The 14,650-nt window shown below is 42.1% G+C and overlaps 1 protein-coding gene across 1 annotated transcript in view; it reads right to left on the bottom strand.

The window, feature by feature from the left end:
• Nucleotides 1-14,650, bottom strand: part of PLCB4 (phospholipase C beta 4) — a 423,084-nt gene that overhangs the window by 92,306 nt on the left and 316,128 nt on the right. Inside the window, exons 7-11 of the mRNA XM_068565571.1 lie at nt 11,246-11,325; nt 8,441-8,494; nt 2,762-2,843; nt 1,690-1,790; nt 980-1,037 (exon numbers count right to left, since the gene is read on the bottom strand). Coding sequence (XP_068421672.1) covers nt 980-1,037; nt 1,690-1,790; nt 2,762-2,843; nt 8,441-8,494; nt 11,246-11,325 — 375 coding nt within the window. The remainder of the gene's footprint in view (nt 1-979; nt 1,038-1,689; nt 1,791-2,761; nt 2,844-8,440; nt 8,495-11,245; nt 11,326-14,650) is intronic.

Raw genomic sequence — 14,650 nt, 5'->3', positions numbered from 1 at the left:
TCTACCTGTGGTCTTTTCTTGAGGCAATACCTCATATCTGGCATGATACTGCCTTTCCTAAAGTTTTCTCTTTAGAAGGTATAATGGCTAACATCAATTGTTTTGAAACAAAAATATACTGTCCATTCCTCACTTAAAGTCTTCTTATTATTAATGTGTTAGACAAAAAGTGAGTTTCCCTTTTTGGATTAACAAGAGCTTCAATGGGTTTCACTGAAGAGAAAACACTTTTTGAACGTGTAGAGGAAAAAAGAAGTTAATTTTAGTTGTAATAAAAATTGCAACCTTTACATGTTCTGAAATATCTTTCTCTTGGGCTTAAGCAAATTTTGTCAATCAGTTTTGGTTGTTAAGTGAATCATGTTCTAAAATTAGCTCTGAGCTTGTTATAAAAATAAAAAGGAAAAATTTAACCTGCCATCTCATTGGCCTAATATGCACTATATTTTCACCCAGGAACTCCATGTCGTGCTTGTTGTCTAAATATTCTATTCGAACCTACATATTTTTCTTACATGCAATCCATTAAAAGACAAAAATAAAGCTTTTCTAGTCCATGCAAAGGTATGAGGAAAAGTTAGCAATGGAGAATCCAACTATAGTGTGGTAAACTCAATCCATTCTCTTTCTATTTCTTATAAGTAAATAGAAAAAAATAAGTACCTTAAATATCACCTTGCAAAAACATAGACACATTTAATTAAATGAATATATTATCAAATTCACACGCACACACAGAACCGGAGCTACACATCACAGCAAGAAACCAGCAAAAAAGCAGTGTGCAAAGCCAATGAGGAAGTGCATGGACACATGAAGGCAGCAGCTGATTTTTGCACCTGGTAAAGCCATCATGGAAAGATCAGCAGGTCAGAAGCAAAGCGAATGAAGGTGTAGGATGCAGGCATGCAATGAGGATGCTGGAGGAGGGCAAGCCACTGCACACAGACTGATGGAGTTAATGTATGAAAAAGCTTACTTCATTTAGAAAGCTCACTAATTGGTCTACCGTTAAATAATCAGTTTTGTCTCCATTGCTGAAAAGAAATTTATTAGAAAAAGTAAGTTTTGGTATATGATGCTACAGGAGGTACGATTTACATGTTGACATTTGTTGATGATAATTCTACACTTATTTTCTAACCCTGAAGTAGTGGTGAACTCTTAAAATGGCCAGAGACTGTTTGTGAGGGGGAAAAAAAAATAACCCAACAACAACAACAAAGGAAAGAAATCATTCCCACTAGCTTACAGAAAATGTCTGCAATCCCTCTTTTGCATTATCCACAGGCATTATTATAAAAACAACATGTAAGTCATCCATTTGAAATAATTGGAATGAATGGACTTTTCAACAACATAATAACATTCCAAATCGAATCTTGTTAGTTCACATAATGGGTTAATACCTAAAGGAGCAAGTTAACATTGTAGGTAGTTAGTAAAGCCAATGCAGGGAGGGGAGGGGGGGGAAGTTCCAGGTGCTACAACTAACTTACGTAAAAGTTTCTCAAAAAATCAGAGTGAACTTTTACCCCAAATAAACTAAGGGGTGAAAATGTAACCCTGACTAGGTATTCCTAGATACTATCAACATACTATTTGAAAATATTAGGACAAAAATGTTTTTTAAAATCTAAAAATACAAGGATAACATTGATGTGACACTTTCTCATAAATGGAACTTACATTTTTTTAAAAAGATCCTCTATATCTGTCCGAGGACAAATCTTTTGTGTCAGTTCATAGAACTTTTCATAAGTAAATGCTGCAGGTTCAATTTCATCATTCTGGAAAGAATAGAAGCGTGTCATAAATCAGGGCACATTTTTCTCTCCTTGGAGGATCTACAGAATCTACAGGTTCATGAAGCAAAGTGATGACACTTGGAATTCCAGAGCCTTCATCTCTGATTCTTGCTGATAGGAGCCAGGAGGTCCATCCATTGGCCAGGCCTCTAGAAGGTGGCATGTGTAAATGAGCATTTCTAGTTACCATGCATCCATGGTTTGCATGTTCAAACACTGGCCACAGCTGGGCTTGCTCTGGGAAACACTCCACAGAACAAATACAAAGAAACATTTTTTCCTTCTCTCCTTGAAGAAGAAAAGCAAGTGCCTGCCTAAAGGATGCTGACTAAACCAAGCCCAATGTTTTCTTATGCTTATTTTGTGAATTTTCACAAGACCACATGAAGGGGATCCTATAAGAGTTTACTTTTCATACTGAACTTCATATTTCAAATCGGATTTGTTAAGGCAGCAACAGGCTTAAATCTTTCTTGCAGTTAACACGTTAATTGCAATTATTTTAAATCCAAAGGGCCACAAACACAAATGGTATGTTTAGGGAGAGATGTTTCATAAAATATTGCACAGCCATCCTGAAGAACTGAATTTATGAGCCATTTTTCATGCTGACATTGTACATGGTCCAGGCAATGTTGATGGGTTTCTGTAAAATAAGCTTTCCATAAGCTGTGTGAAAGAGCAGGCTGGCTGTCATTTCCTTTTCTTAATAAAGTTGACAACAACATTTGGAAGTACACTATTTGAATACTAAAACGTTTAGGTTAAAATGCCCAGGAAACAAAAGGAAGGAAGGACAGAAGGAAAGAGAATAAAGGAAAAATTGACTGTACTATGTGTGACTGAATCTAATTCTGAATCTAACTGAATCAGTTTAATACAATTTTGTTTATTACATGAGAACATAAATACACAAAGTGGTTTTAGAAACACATTATTAGATTAATGAATACCTTTCCACTGGGAAGACCTAGCTCCTTGAGTGCTTGAAAGATCACCTTTTCTGTTTTCCCCGATGCAAAGGTTCTGGTAATACTAGGGCAGAAAAGAAAAAGAAATAAAGTTACTATTAATTCTGTTTCCTCTGATGCAAAGGTCCCATTAAAACTAGGAATGGTGGGATAGGGGAGAAGAAAAAGGCAAATAAAATTACTTTTCATTTTTAGGTATTTTTCACTTCCCAAACTAGCTCCTGCAATGTCCCTCTGGTTACCAGAGCTGGTTGTGCCAGTGTGGTGACTTGATTCTAAGACAGGTGGTCTCTCTGGCTACTTGTGAATGTAAGATGCACCAGGGATACAGACCATTGGACAATCACAATAATAAATTTCGATCCTATCAAACTGCTTTCTTAGGAAAAAGGAATGTGGCAGATGGAACAGCATGTCTAGAATAAAACCTCATGGTGACAATATCTTGACTTGGGGGAAGGAAGGAGGTCCCTTAGGACACAGCATGTGCCTGCGATCGCCCTTACCTGGCTTCATACTACAGCTGACACGCATTATCAGACATATATATATATATTTTGAGCTAAGCACCCTTTAGCTACTCTGACATGTCAGCTGCCTCAAGGATTGGGGACTTTATTATGAAAGTGTCAGGTGTCAGGGACAGGGGTGGCAGGGGAACAATTAATTATTCAATGTTTCAGCAGAATCTTTCCATTCCCCTGAGACACAGTATTTTTGAATAATGGTGGTTCCTTTGAATTAGTACTGTGTTCATCAAGGCTAGTAAGATGGATAACACCTTAAGGAGCATATTTCCGGATGATGATAAAAGTAGGAGAGAGACTCCTGATAAATGAATTGGTGACACTCAGAACGAACACTATTGAGGAGACGACTTGGACTCTGGAATCCATACTTGACTCTGGGCCATGTCTTGGCCACCCAAAGAGCCTTCATTCACTCCCTGAATGGAGGCCCAGGTGATTTGTCACCATAATAACTTAAAGTCTAAATCAGAAGTCCACCCTCTGCTGGAAGACAGAGCTTACTTTCATCTGTGAAGCTTGGCTTTGGACTGCCTTCCCTGTGAGCACAGGAGGATCTGTACCAGCGCCTCCCGTGCCCAACCTTGTCATGCACTCCACCGTTTGCGTTAAGTGGAAGGCAAGCTCTCAATGTAAGCAGTGACCGCCATTTAATCTTGATGAGTGGGAGAAAGCACCACTTCAACTGCAGAGTACAACTTCCCAGAAGAGATTGGGAAGAACTAGCTGTAGGTAAACGAATTGCTATGTGTTCATTCAAAGCTTTATTGTTTCATACGTGGTCTAAGAATACTTCAAGAAGTACAGTTTAAAAAATGTTTGAGACAGTTGTATTCAAATATAGGGAGGCCTATGAATTCTCTTTAACAAATCTGCAGACATGGTACAGCATATATGTATGACATTAAGTAAACCAGTTTCTAGGGTCAAGGGTGCTATGCCCACATTTTCCCACTTCTCTAGAGTTCATGGAATTTTCATACATTGGACTGAGTTGAGAAGCACTTTATCTGCTCTTTATAATAGAGGAAAGTGTCTATTCAGTGTGTCTTTTTTTTGAAACAGAGTATGTATGTGTTAATGTGAGAGCTGCAGGTTCCAGCAGGATTTGGGATGTCTGGCATCTGTAACCAGGAGGAAACTCTCTGAATAGCAATCTCAGGGGAATCTCAGCTAACTCGAGCTTCTGTTAGGTTTCAACAGGCCTCATAAAGGAGATGAAAACTGATGAACATGGTCATGAATGTAGCAGGTGTAGGGCCTGAGCCTTTCTGGTGAAACAACCTGGTGTTGGGGAGGGGGTGGAGTGGGGAGGAAAGGGAGAGTTCGTGGAATAGAATCTTGGCTGGGGCTTGGGAAATGCCAAGAAATAGGAAGCAGAACAAGGACATCTTTTGGGAGCAGCCTGTCCAAGCATTTGTGGGAGATAGAGAAACTGAGAGAAGGAGAAAATAGGGTGCCCAGGGCCAGGAAGGAGGGAAATCCACATGGGAATATATCAGTGAGGGCAAAGTCAGAGCCCAGAGACATGACAGAAGATAATAAAGGCAAGAGGTGGGACTTCCCTAGCAGTCCAATTGTTAGGACTCCGTGCTTCCACTGCAGGGGGCACGGCTTCGATCCCTGGTCAGGGCACTAAGATCCCACCTGCCAAGGGGCCAAAATAAATAAATAAATAAAGGCAAGAGGTGGTATGATGGTCAGAAGGGCTCATTCTCAGGTCCATCTTTTCACGAGGGGGCTCGGGCTGGGCAACCTCAACACAGATTTGCTCCCCTCATTCTAAGAGAAAATAGGAGCAAGGAAGTAGAAGAGACGGGGCTCCTTTATTGCCTTCTCTACAGGCAGCTTTCAGAGTCATTCTTGGGCCTTAAAATTGATTCGGCTTAGGGGTGAGTGGGTTGTGGTGCAAAGGTGAATTCTCTGAGTTTCCACTTGCATCAGAGGCCCAGCATTTAACCAGGGTCCTGAGAGAAAGAAACACACTTATCACAGGCTGGGGGCATTTCAGAAACCATCGAGGGCATTTCACGGGCATGTAGAGTGTGTATAAGGGACTGCAATTTATTCAAGCCTTATACACAGCCCCAAAGAGTACAGCTTAGTGCTTTGTAGCTACAGGTGCTCAGAGTTTCTGTTGAAGCAAAATACACTACCTACCCCAAAGGAAATGCCAGAAAAGCAAATACCCTTAAGTGGTACCCAGTCCATCTGATTAAATTCCCTGTTCCAGCAGACCTTACAGGCAACCAAGACAGCAATGACCCTAGAAACTCAGGGAGTCTCACTCTGCCCTCAAAGGGTCTACAATCTATCCAATGGTTTTAATACCATCTTCTGAAACAGTCAAGGAGTGTTCATGAAGTGAAGCCCCCTGCAGAACCAGACCCTCGTCGTAGGCAGGCTGGGCCTTCAGGATGTCGATGGATTATGAGGGAGTTGGGCTGCTATGACCACCCCTGAGGTCTTAGCCCTCTTAACACATCTGTCTCCCTTGGGACTCCTTCTACTCGTAGCTGTTGGTTCCAACTCCATGTTACAAGGAATGGGAAATGGCAATTAAAAAAAAAAAAAGAGTGACCTTCAAAGCTTTGGTCTGAGTGGATAGGTAAATTGAGTGTGAGTTTGTAAGTTTGGGGAGAAAGGCAGACTGCATAAGATGATGTACAAAGAAAGAAAAGAGAAGAGGGAGGTAAAGACTTTCTTCCCTTATTCTTCCTGCAGCTTCCTGGACATTAAATTTTGGTTACAGCTCACAAGGAGGGGCCACTCTCAAGCTGATCTAATGACCCTGAAGCCAGATCCCCTCTAATATTACACACACACTACACTAATAGTTTCCATTTTAAAAAACTCCAGAATGATAGTGATGAAATGACATTTTAAAGTGTTTATTCTTCATATCCATTAAAACATTCAGAACAATTTCCACCTCGCCCTTGGCAGCTCATCCACATAAAGATTTATCCACTTTTTGCTGGCTTGGTATCAATTCTCCATCAGCTCTGACAAACTGCCCCTGGATCACAGATGTCTTGTGTCAAACACCTGTTAATGCTGGCAGGCACCAAAGAGTTCACGTCAGAGAAAGCTAAAGAAGAAGACAAAATATCTAGGCTATTTCTACAAAAAAGAGGGTAATAATTTTGTATGTGAACATGCTGCACAAAGATCTTTGGAATCAGCAAAGGCTTCCAAGCTTGTGTAACAGTGGCTTGATTCATAGGATGTGTACAGATGACACCAGAACTGCTCATTAGGAGTGCTTTGATTACAATCTATGTGTTTCTATTTTGTCCATTTCCTGAACCTTATCTTGGGAGAAAAATCAGGAGAGCAAGTTATGTAAAAACTGATTCAACCTACATTTCTGGTCTTCACACTGCTATCTGTGCTAAGTTTGGACTTATTACTTCAATACTGATTTTTAAATAAAAATGCACTATATATCTGGCAATAGCTGTAGGATGCTGAGATACATTAAAATAATTGTCCTTCTATTCTCAACAGAGCAAAGGGCTTTAAATAAAATAATGATCAGTGTTAAGTGACTTTGCCAACAACCATCAGTCAAGGGTGTTAGTGGGGCTTTTTTTAAGCTTCTAAAGTAAACACAAAATTGACTTGCTAGTAAGTTATTAAATAAAAAGCAGAGAATCCTACATATAGATTTGTAAAGACCACAACAGATGCATGAGGTCAATAACCCTGGAAGCCCTCAATAAAAGGTTAAATAAAAAGAATACTGCCATGGTCTTCTTTATGATGTGTATGCTTTTCATTTGCCCATTGATACATCAGTGTCACATGGATACCTTAGTCCATGAATGTTACAATACATGGAGTTAAGGAAAATGATGACCTCTAGGATAGTTCTGACAAATGTGAAAAGAATGACATTGAGGGAGTATGGAGATACTCTCAGAGGGATGCAGAATGGAAGCTTCAAGTCTGGGCAGAGACAGAGGGAAAGGAGAGGCAGAAAGGGCTGAGTGTAATCAGTGGGTCTCGGCTCCAGTGCATTCCCTCAAATGCTGTGCAGCTGGTGACCTGTCCACCTCATCTCTGAAAGATAGAGCGGTTCTTAGACACGACTCCACCCAGTAGTTCTGGGTTTTGTCTGTTATTTGTCGTTGGCCTCTTTGCTAAAGTTTCCAGGAAGAGGTCAACTTGAATGCGAGTTGGGGGAATTCTATAAGAGTGGGTCGGTATCTGGGGGACTCATGTATAATTCAGGTTCCTGACTCCTAATATACCCCTGGCTTCATGTGGGCAGCAGATGCTCTGGGGCCCAGTTCAGCCTCTGGAATTTTCATGAAATGCTTACACAAACACCAACGAAAAAAAAAAAAAAACTTGGGGAGCTGGGCAAAGAATTCCCATCACTACTGTCACAAGAGCTTCCAAATGGACCCACAGACCACGCCCCTAACGCTGGAAGGAGTGGAGAGGCAGAAAAAAGGGGAGCGTGAGAAATCCTCAGAGGGTGAAGCACATCAGTTTAAGTACTGAAGCACAGGTGTGAAGGCCATTTCTGGTTCACCTTCTCTTCATTCTTGACTCCACCCAGGCTTTCCTGCCATTTTCTCCCTTGTCTCTGTTACCTTGGGCAGGGTGAGGAGGGAAGTGACAGCTCTGAAGGCATGTGGTGTCAATGATAGCATACCCAGACACCATGTCCACTCGTCCTGGGCACCAGAGGACCAGCGAAGCCCAGAATGAGATGCACTGTCTAGAGGCATCACACTTCCTAAGACACGTCCATACACTTCCACTGTAGGTGCACAATATAAACTTCTTTAATTGTAGTTAAAGGTTGTTCAGGGCAAGTAGGTGAAATATACCTGAATCCTGAAAACCCACTTAGTTGAAGATTAAAAAATACTGCTACATTTTCAGATGTTCTTTAATTTATCAGAGTTAATGCTACCCATTCGGAGGAAAAATGCAACTTTACGTCCATAAGTGGTTTTTACAAACTGAACACAGCCTTTGATGATGTGATTCAAACTAAGCTTCCAGAAATATCTTTAGTTAAAGAAATTAACAAGTCCTTGTGGGGGGCTCTCTCTGTGGGCTGGTATCACAAGGGCTGACCCAGGCTGTGCAGAGCAGACAAGAATAACTGACTTACCTCCTAACTGGAATTTTCCCATTTGTATTGGTCATAAATGCCAATTTCATCCAGCTGGAAAACAACAGTAACAACTGTTTTAATGTTTCTCAGGAGAAATAGCTTCAATCTGGTTAAGAACTTTAAAAGAAAGTTCATTCAAACAAAGAACATTTATTTGGAAAACCAGAGGCAATTACACACTGTGAGATGAATTTACTGTTGTCAGATTTAGCAAACAGAAATATAGGACTCTGTTAGATCTGAATTTCAGATAAACAACAAATAATTTTTTACTACAAGTATGTTCCAAATATTGCATAGGACGTACTTATACTAAAACGTTATTTGTTACTTATCTGAAATTCAAATTTCACTGAGAGTCCCATATTTTATCTGGCAATCCTAGATGAATCAGAAAATTGGGAATTTGCATGAGCAAAGCAAATTGTAGGCACTTATTTGGTGACTGGTTTCGTCCTTGATTGTTGCTCTTTAATAATCTACTAAGGGGGTAAGAAATGCAAGTGCATGGTAACACCAGCCAGCCTAGTCTTGAGGACAGTGGGGACCCCCTCCGCCCCAGCCCCAGAGGCTGCTCTCAGTGTAGTGAAGTACAGATGGAGAAGCAGGCAAGTGTGAGCCCTTAGTGACCTAATCCTCACAGCAACTGGTGGATGGGTGGACACCAGCTCCATAAAGGGATCTGGATCCTTAATTTGTAATAGTCAGAGAAGTTCATCAACTCAAACTGATGGTGAAAAATGCCTTGTTTCCCCAGGGGTTCATGACACATGGAGACCCAGAACATATATTTGTCCTTTGGTGCTTGGACTATTCTTAGCTACTGACTCCCATTCTCACTGTTTCCAGTTAATAACATTCTAACAATCTGCAGAACATGATGATTTGGTAAAGTTTCTGTCTTAAGTCAAGCTTCCTAGAAGCACACGTGACTACTTTTAAGGGGATGGTTTCAGGACCACAGGAGTGAGGGAAGCAGACAGGCAGGGAGGAAGTTACACAAAGCTGGGCTCTCAGCTGGAGCTTTGTCCTGACGCCACAGGGAGCTCTGGAGTGTGATCTGCACCAGGCTTGGTGGCAAGGGGGCTGGCCTCTTGTATACTGTCTCAGCCTGTCATTGGCCATGGGCTTCCTTCCAGAAGAAGGGAGGAGTCTAGGGTCAGCCCTCCTTATCCGTGGGTTCTGTATCCGTGGACACGAAGGGTCAACTCTAAGGGATTCGCATCGGTGGATTCTGGTATCAGCAGGGTTCCTGGAACCAATCCCGCAGAGAGGCCAATGGAGGACAGTGATCTCCCAGGCTGGGTGACTCCCCGTAGGCAGAGGGCAATTCTCTGGGGAAGCAGGCAGGTGTGAGCTCTTAGTGACCTAACCCTCCCAGCAGCTGGCGGATGGGTGAACACCAGCAACAGAAAGGGATATGGGCAGGACACCAATGAAGGCAGATAAGATCTGGTGTCCAGATACAAGGACTTGGGTCACTCAGGCATAAGTGGGCATGCCAAAAGTCTGACGCTCTATAACTTCAAAGTATCTGTTGGGTTGCTCTTTATTTTTCAGAAAACATGCCACAGCAACTGCAGAGGACAAGGAGAAGCAGCTGCACAAAAAAATAGGAATGTACAAGACTAAATAACTCCCCTCTGATAAGACAATGGGAAAAACACCGGAGGGATGGTATCAAAATCAAAATAACTAATACTGAACGAGGAGGGATGGGGAGCCAGGCACCGGGGTAGGTGCTCCCCATGACCTTATTTCCTCTGCGTGGAATCTTATGAGTGGTGTCACCACCTCCATTCACAGATGAGGACAGTGAAGCACAAGGTTAAGAATTTGCCAAGAGGGACCCAGCAACGAAGTGGCCAACCTGGGATTTACAGCACAGAGTCCATGCTGTTAAAGCACCTGCCAAAGGGACCAGAAGTAAAAAGCAAAATGCCCAAAGGACTGATCTCTCCTCCCATCGCCCAGAAGTCCAAGGAATCCCACCCTTGGTGCCGGACCTGGGCCTGGCTAAGAGATGCAGGCTTATCCCTGCAGATTCTCAGTGTGGTTCTCTCCTGCACCTCATAACTGCCTGCCAAGGGCCCTGTCATAACAGGTGGCCCCACTCCTCCATGGATTACTGCTTTTCAAACAGGCTGATTTGGGCTTTAGCTAGAATTTCTACTCGAGTAACTTTCTTGTCACCTGGAAAGAATAACTTCGTAGGGTTAAAACCTACCATGTCAGGCAGGTCCTCTCTGAATTTTGAATACAGTGAGCTGGGGTAAGGAAGGCCTGCTTTCTGAATTTCAGAAGTACTTTTGGATCCCTGATTGGGTGCTAAACAGTCCCTGGGGCCAGTGCTCCTTTTCCACTGGAGCCATCGGTGCTTTTGCAAAAGTGCTTCTCTTGGCCACACTCCCCATTTCTCAGTGTCATGCAACAGAGACTCCAGCTACATCAGCACCCAAATATGGCCCCAGGCATGCAGAGCTATTTATCAGTAGACTCAGTCTCGGGACACAAAGGACAGGGCCCACAACCCAGAGGATACTGGGGAGCTGAGGTTCCAGCATCTTTCTGCCATCAACTATTCCTTTCAAATAGGTTTCAGGCTGTGGGCTTATCACACATGCCCTGCCAGGTGGCATGAGGAGTACAGGTGCGTATTGGTCAACATCTTCTCCAAGGTCAGGAGCATAGAGGTGAAGGCAAGGAAGATGCTGCCTGGTCCATATACATAGACGTCATCTCCTAATCTGACTGTTTGTTTGATAACCGCCAAGAACAAAGGATCATGCAAACAAAACTCACTGTTTCTTGAGGCATGTCATGGGACTGACATTGTTGGCCCTGAAGTTGTGTATGATGGATCTCAGGCCTTCGACCCATTGCTGAAAGAGAAAGAAAAAAAGTTTTCTTGGTGAGCAAATCTGCCAGAGCTAAATTGGGTGTTTTTTATTAGACAGCTCGTACCCATTTTGTGTAAGAATAATATAAACTCTTCTTTATCTCCTTCCTGCCACTCAGCCATCCTCATTCCACACGCTCATATTTTATGCTTTAATAAACAGCTTTCATTCTTTCCATGAAGATAAATGTGGCATCTACAGTGTCATTAAACACTGGGTTGTCACAAAGCAATGTTGCCCACTGATTGACTTGTTAAGCCTTCTATTTGCAGCCTGTTTAAATATAAGCCCCTTTCAGTTGCTGGCAATATTAATTATTTCTAAAGCAACATTATACAGTACATGATGACATACTTAGCTACTCTCATTTTAGAGCATGAAGGCATTTGAGGTTCACCCATTTTATTGTGTGATTCTATTTCAATGTAAGAATTTGTTACCTATCTTACCTGTCTGTGTTTTCCAGCAAAGCCTTAAAAAGTAAAACAGGCATCGATGCCAGGGTACCCAGAGCAAAGAGCAATGTGCTTGCATGATTTCTGTATAAGGACTTGGACCTCGGTTTTAGTTCATAACATCACTCCATGGATTTACAAGGAAACGTGAAGAAGACTGTGCGTGGCAGTAAAGGAATTTGGGTTTCCAAAGGGCATTTTACTAGAAAAGGCTGGCCCATGAATTAAGGCCCATTCTGCCCTTGGGTCCAATAACTGATGCCAGTGAATGCCATATCAAATTGCTAAAAATGAGAGTCACACTCTTGGCAAAATGCTTTGAAGCAAATTGATACTGAGGGTTCAAACAGAACTTGAACCCACACACAAGCCAGCACCTTACCTTCTTAGGTTTTTAGTCTGACTGCTGTAGCTCTGTGCTGAGGAAGGGAAACTACTTTGGAATAGACAGTAATGTAGACGTACAGTCTTCCTGCCCTGTCCAGCATGGCAGCCACTAGCCGCATGTGGCTAAATTAAACTGAATAAAGATTAATTAAATTAAATTAATTAAATTTAAACCTAATAAAAATAAAATTCAGTGCATCTGTCGCACTCATCACACTTCAAGTGCTCAAACCCAACATGGGCTTAGCGCCTAACATATCAGACGGTGCAAATAAAAAACATTTCTGTCATCACCGAAGGTTCCATTGGACACCACTGCATAGTATTACCAGCTTTAACATGGTCAAGGGATTAAGTCACTTGCGAGGGCCAGAGGTGATGACTGGGTTCTATACGTGTGTGTGGTTTTAATTTTAATTGTGATATAATACGTATAACATAAAATTTATCATTGTAACCATTTTTAAGTGATTGGTTCAGTGGCATTAAGTAACAGTCACATCGTTGTGCAAGCGTCACCACCATCCATCTCCAGAACTCTTTTCATCTTGCAGAAATGAAACTTTGTTCCCATTAAACAACCACTCTGCATTTCCCTCTCCCCACAACCCATGGTAACCATCATTCTACTTTGTTTCTCTGAATTTAACTACTCAAGGTACCTCATGTAAGTGGAATCATGCAGTATTTGTCCTTTGTGACTGGCTTATTTAACTTAATTTAATGTCCTCCTCAAGGTTTATCTGTGTTGTAGCAGGTGTCAGAATTTCCTTCCTTTTTAAGGCTGAATAATAATCCATTGTATGTATAGGCCACATTTGGTTTATCTGTTCATCTATCAATGGATCCTTGTGTTGCTATTATGACTCATGCTGCTATGAACACGGGTGCTCCAGTATCTCTTCAAGAGTCTGCTTTCGATTCTTTTGGATATATACCCAGAAGTGGAATTGCTGGATTGTATGGTAATTTTATTTTTAAGTTTTTGAGGAGCCGTCATACTGTTTTCCACAGAACTTGCACCGTTTTACAATCTCACTAACAGTGCACAAGGGTTCCAGTTTCTCCACAGCCTCACCAAACTCCTTATTTTCTGTTTTGCTTGTGTTTTGATAGTAGCCACCCTAATGGATGTGAGTCTACCAGCGAGTTTGTGCTTTCCTCTTTGAGCCCCAGTCATACCTAACAGACTTCTGAAGGGGGACTTGGGAGTGATAAGAGGAAAATTTCCTTTCACAAAGAGAAAAGGCCATTTTCTGAGGACGGTAAATAGCACTGAAAGCCTCAGCAAGCCTGATGGTGAAGTCAGGGTTCTGAGGGAGGAGGAAGAAATGAAATAGCAGCCTTGAAGAAATGCCTCAATTATTTTCCTCATCAGACCTCACTTCCTCTGTCAGGATAAATATGGGACTCTAACCCCTGGGGACAATCAAGTATCCTGTGATTGGCCTAACAAACCACAGGCCCACACAGAGTTTCCCAAGAAGAGACAGAAAAAGCACAGATAATTTGGTTGGCATGAACTGGGAAGCACCGAAGCCTTGTTACGTGCTCCAAAACACAAAACGAAGTCCATGGTTTCCTGGGGCAAAAAAGTGGATCATTTCTGCGACTGTTTGCTCTTTCTTTCTGATCATTCTGATTTAGTTGTTTCTAAAATAAATTACAGAGATATCAGGCTTTGAGGGGGCTTCAACAACATTCATCCATCTTTTGAAAATACAGTGTGGAAAATAAGTTGTTTGTTTATTGTGATGGAACAGTCCTTGAGTGTGACCTTTAAGGTCATCACACCAGTGACTTGGCTTATGCTTTAGTTAGTAGAAAGGCCCCCAAATCCCCACAACCTCTAAAGGGCATGAGGAGGGACCTGAAGCTTCTCCTCTTGGTGATGCTGAAAGTGAGGTCCACAGCCTTGTCCAAGGTCACTGAGCAGCCGGCCTCTGCCCTTTGTGTCTGGGAAATTTGTATTCAGGGCTCGTCCAAATGTCTCCTTCCCATCAGACCTTTCCTTCTGTCTGTTATCTTAGTGTACACCTGGCATAATAAGGCCAAAAGACTGTGGGAAATATGTTAAGCATTTTGTTTTGTTTTTAACATAAAATACATGAAATGCCAGAAGGTGTCAGTAGAACCCTAGAATTTAGTCGGAAAGTTGTGCCAGAAGTGAGCTACATACATATCAACTTCTTTGATTGTTTCCAGATTAACAAAATCAGAAAAAACTGACTTAGATTTTTTTTTTTTGAATTGCTGAATAGAAGCACATACGTTAATAGTCTACGTAATGCCCCACGAGGTGTATCTTCAAGCCCCAGGATGCGTGTTTCTAGATCATTCCCCGACACACGTTGAGCTCACACACTGCTCCATGGTGACACAGGGTATGGTTCCTACTACACTGGGTGTCTTCCCTCTGGTCGGCTGTCCTGAGTGGGCACACGCAGCCTGGATGCAGGGGAACC

This window comes from Eschrichtius robustus, chromosome 16 (genome assembly GCF_028021215.1).
Source record: "Eschrichtius robustus isolate mEscRob2 chromosome 16, mEscRob2.pri, whole genome shotgun sequence".
Classification (NCBI taxonomy): domain Eukaryota; kingdom Metazoa; phylum Chordata; class Mammalia; order Artiodactyla; family Eschrichtiidae; genus Eschrichtius; species Eschrichtius robustus.
Note: the sequence above shows the minus strand (reverse complement) of the source record. Positions and strands in the feature narration are given on the sequence as shown.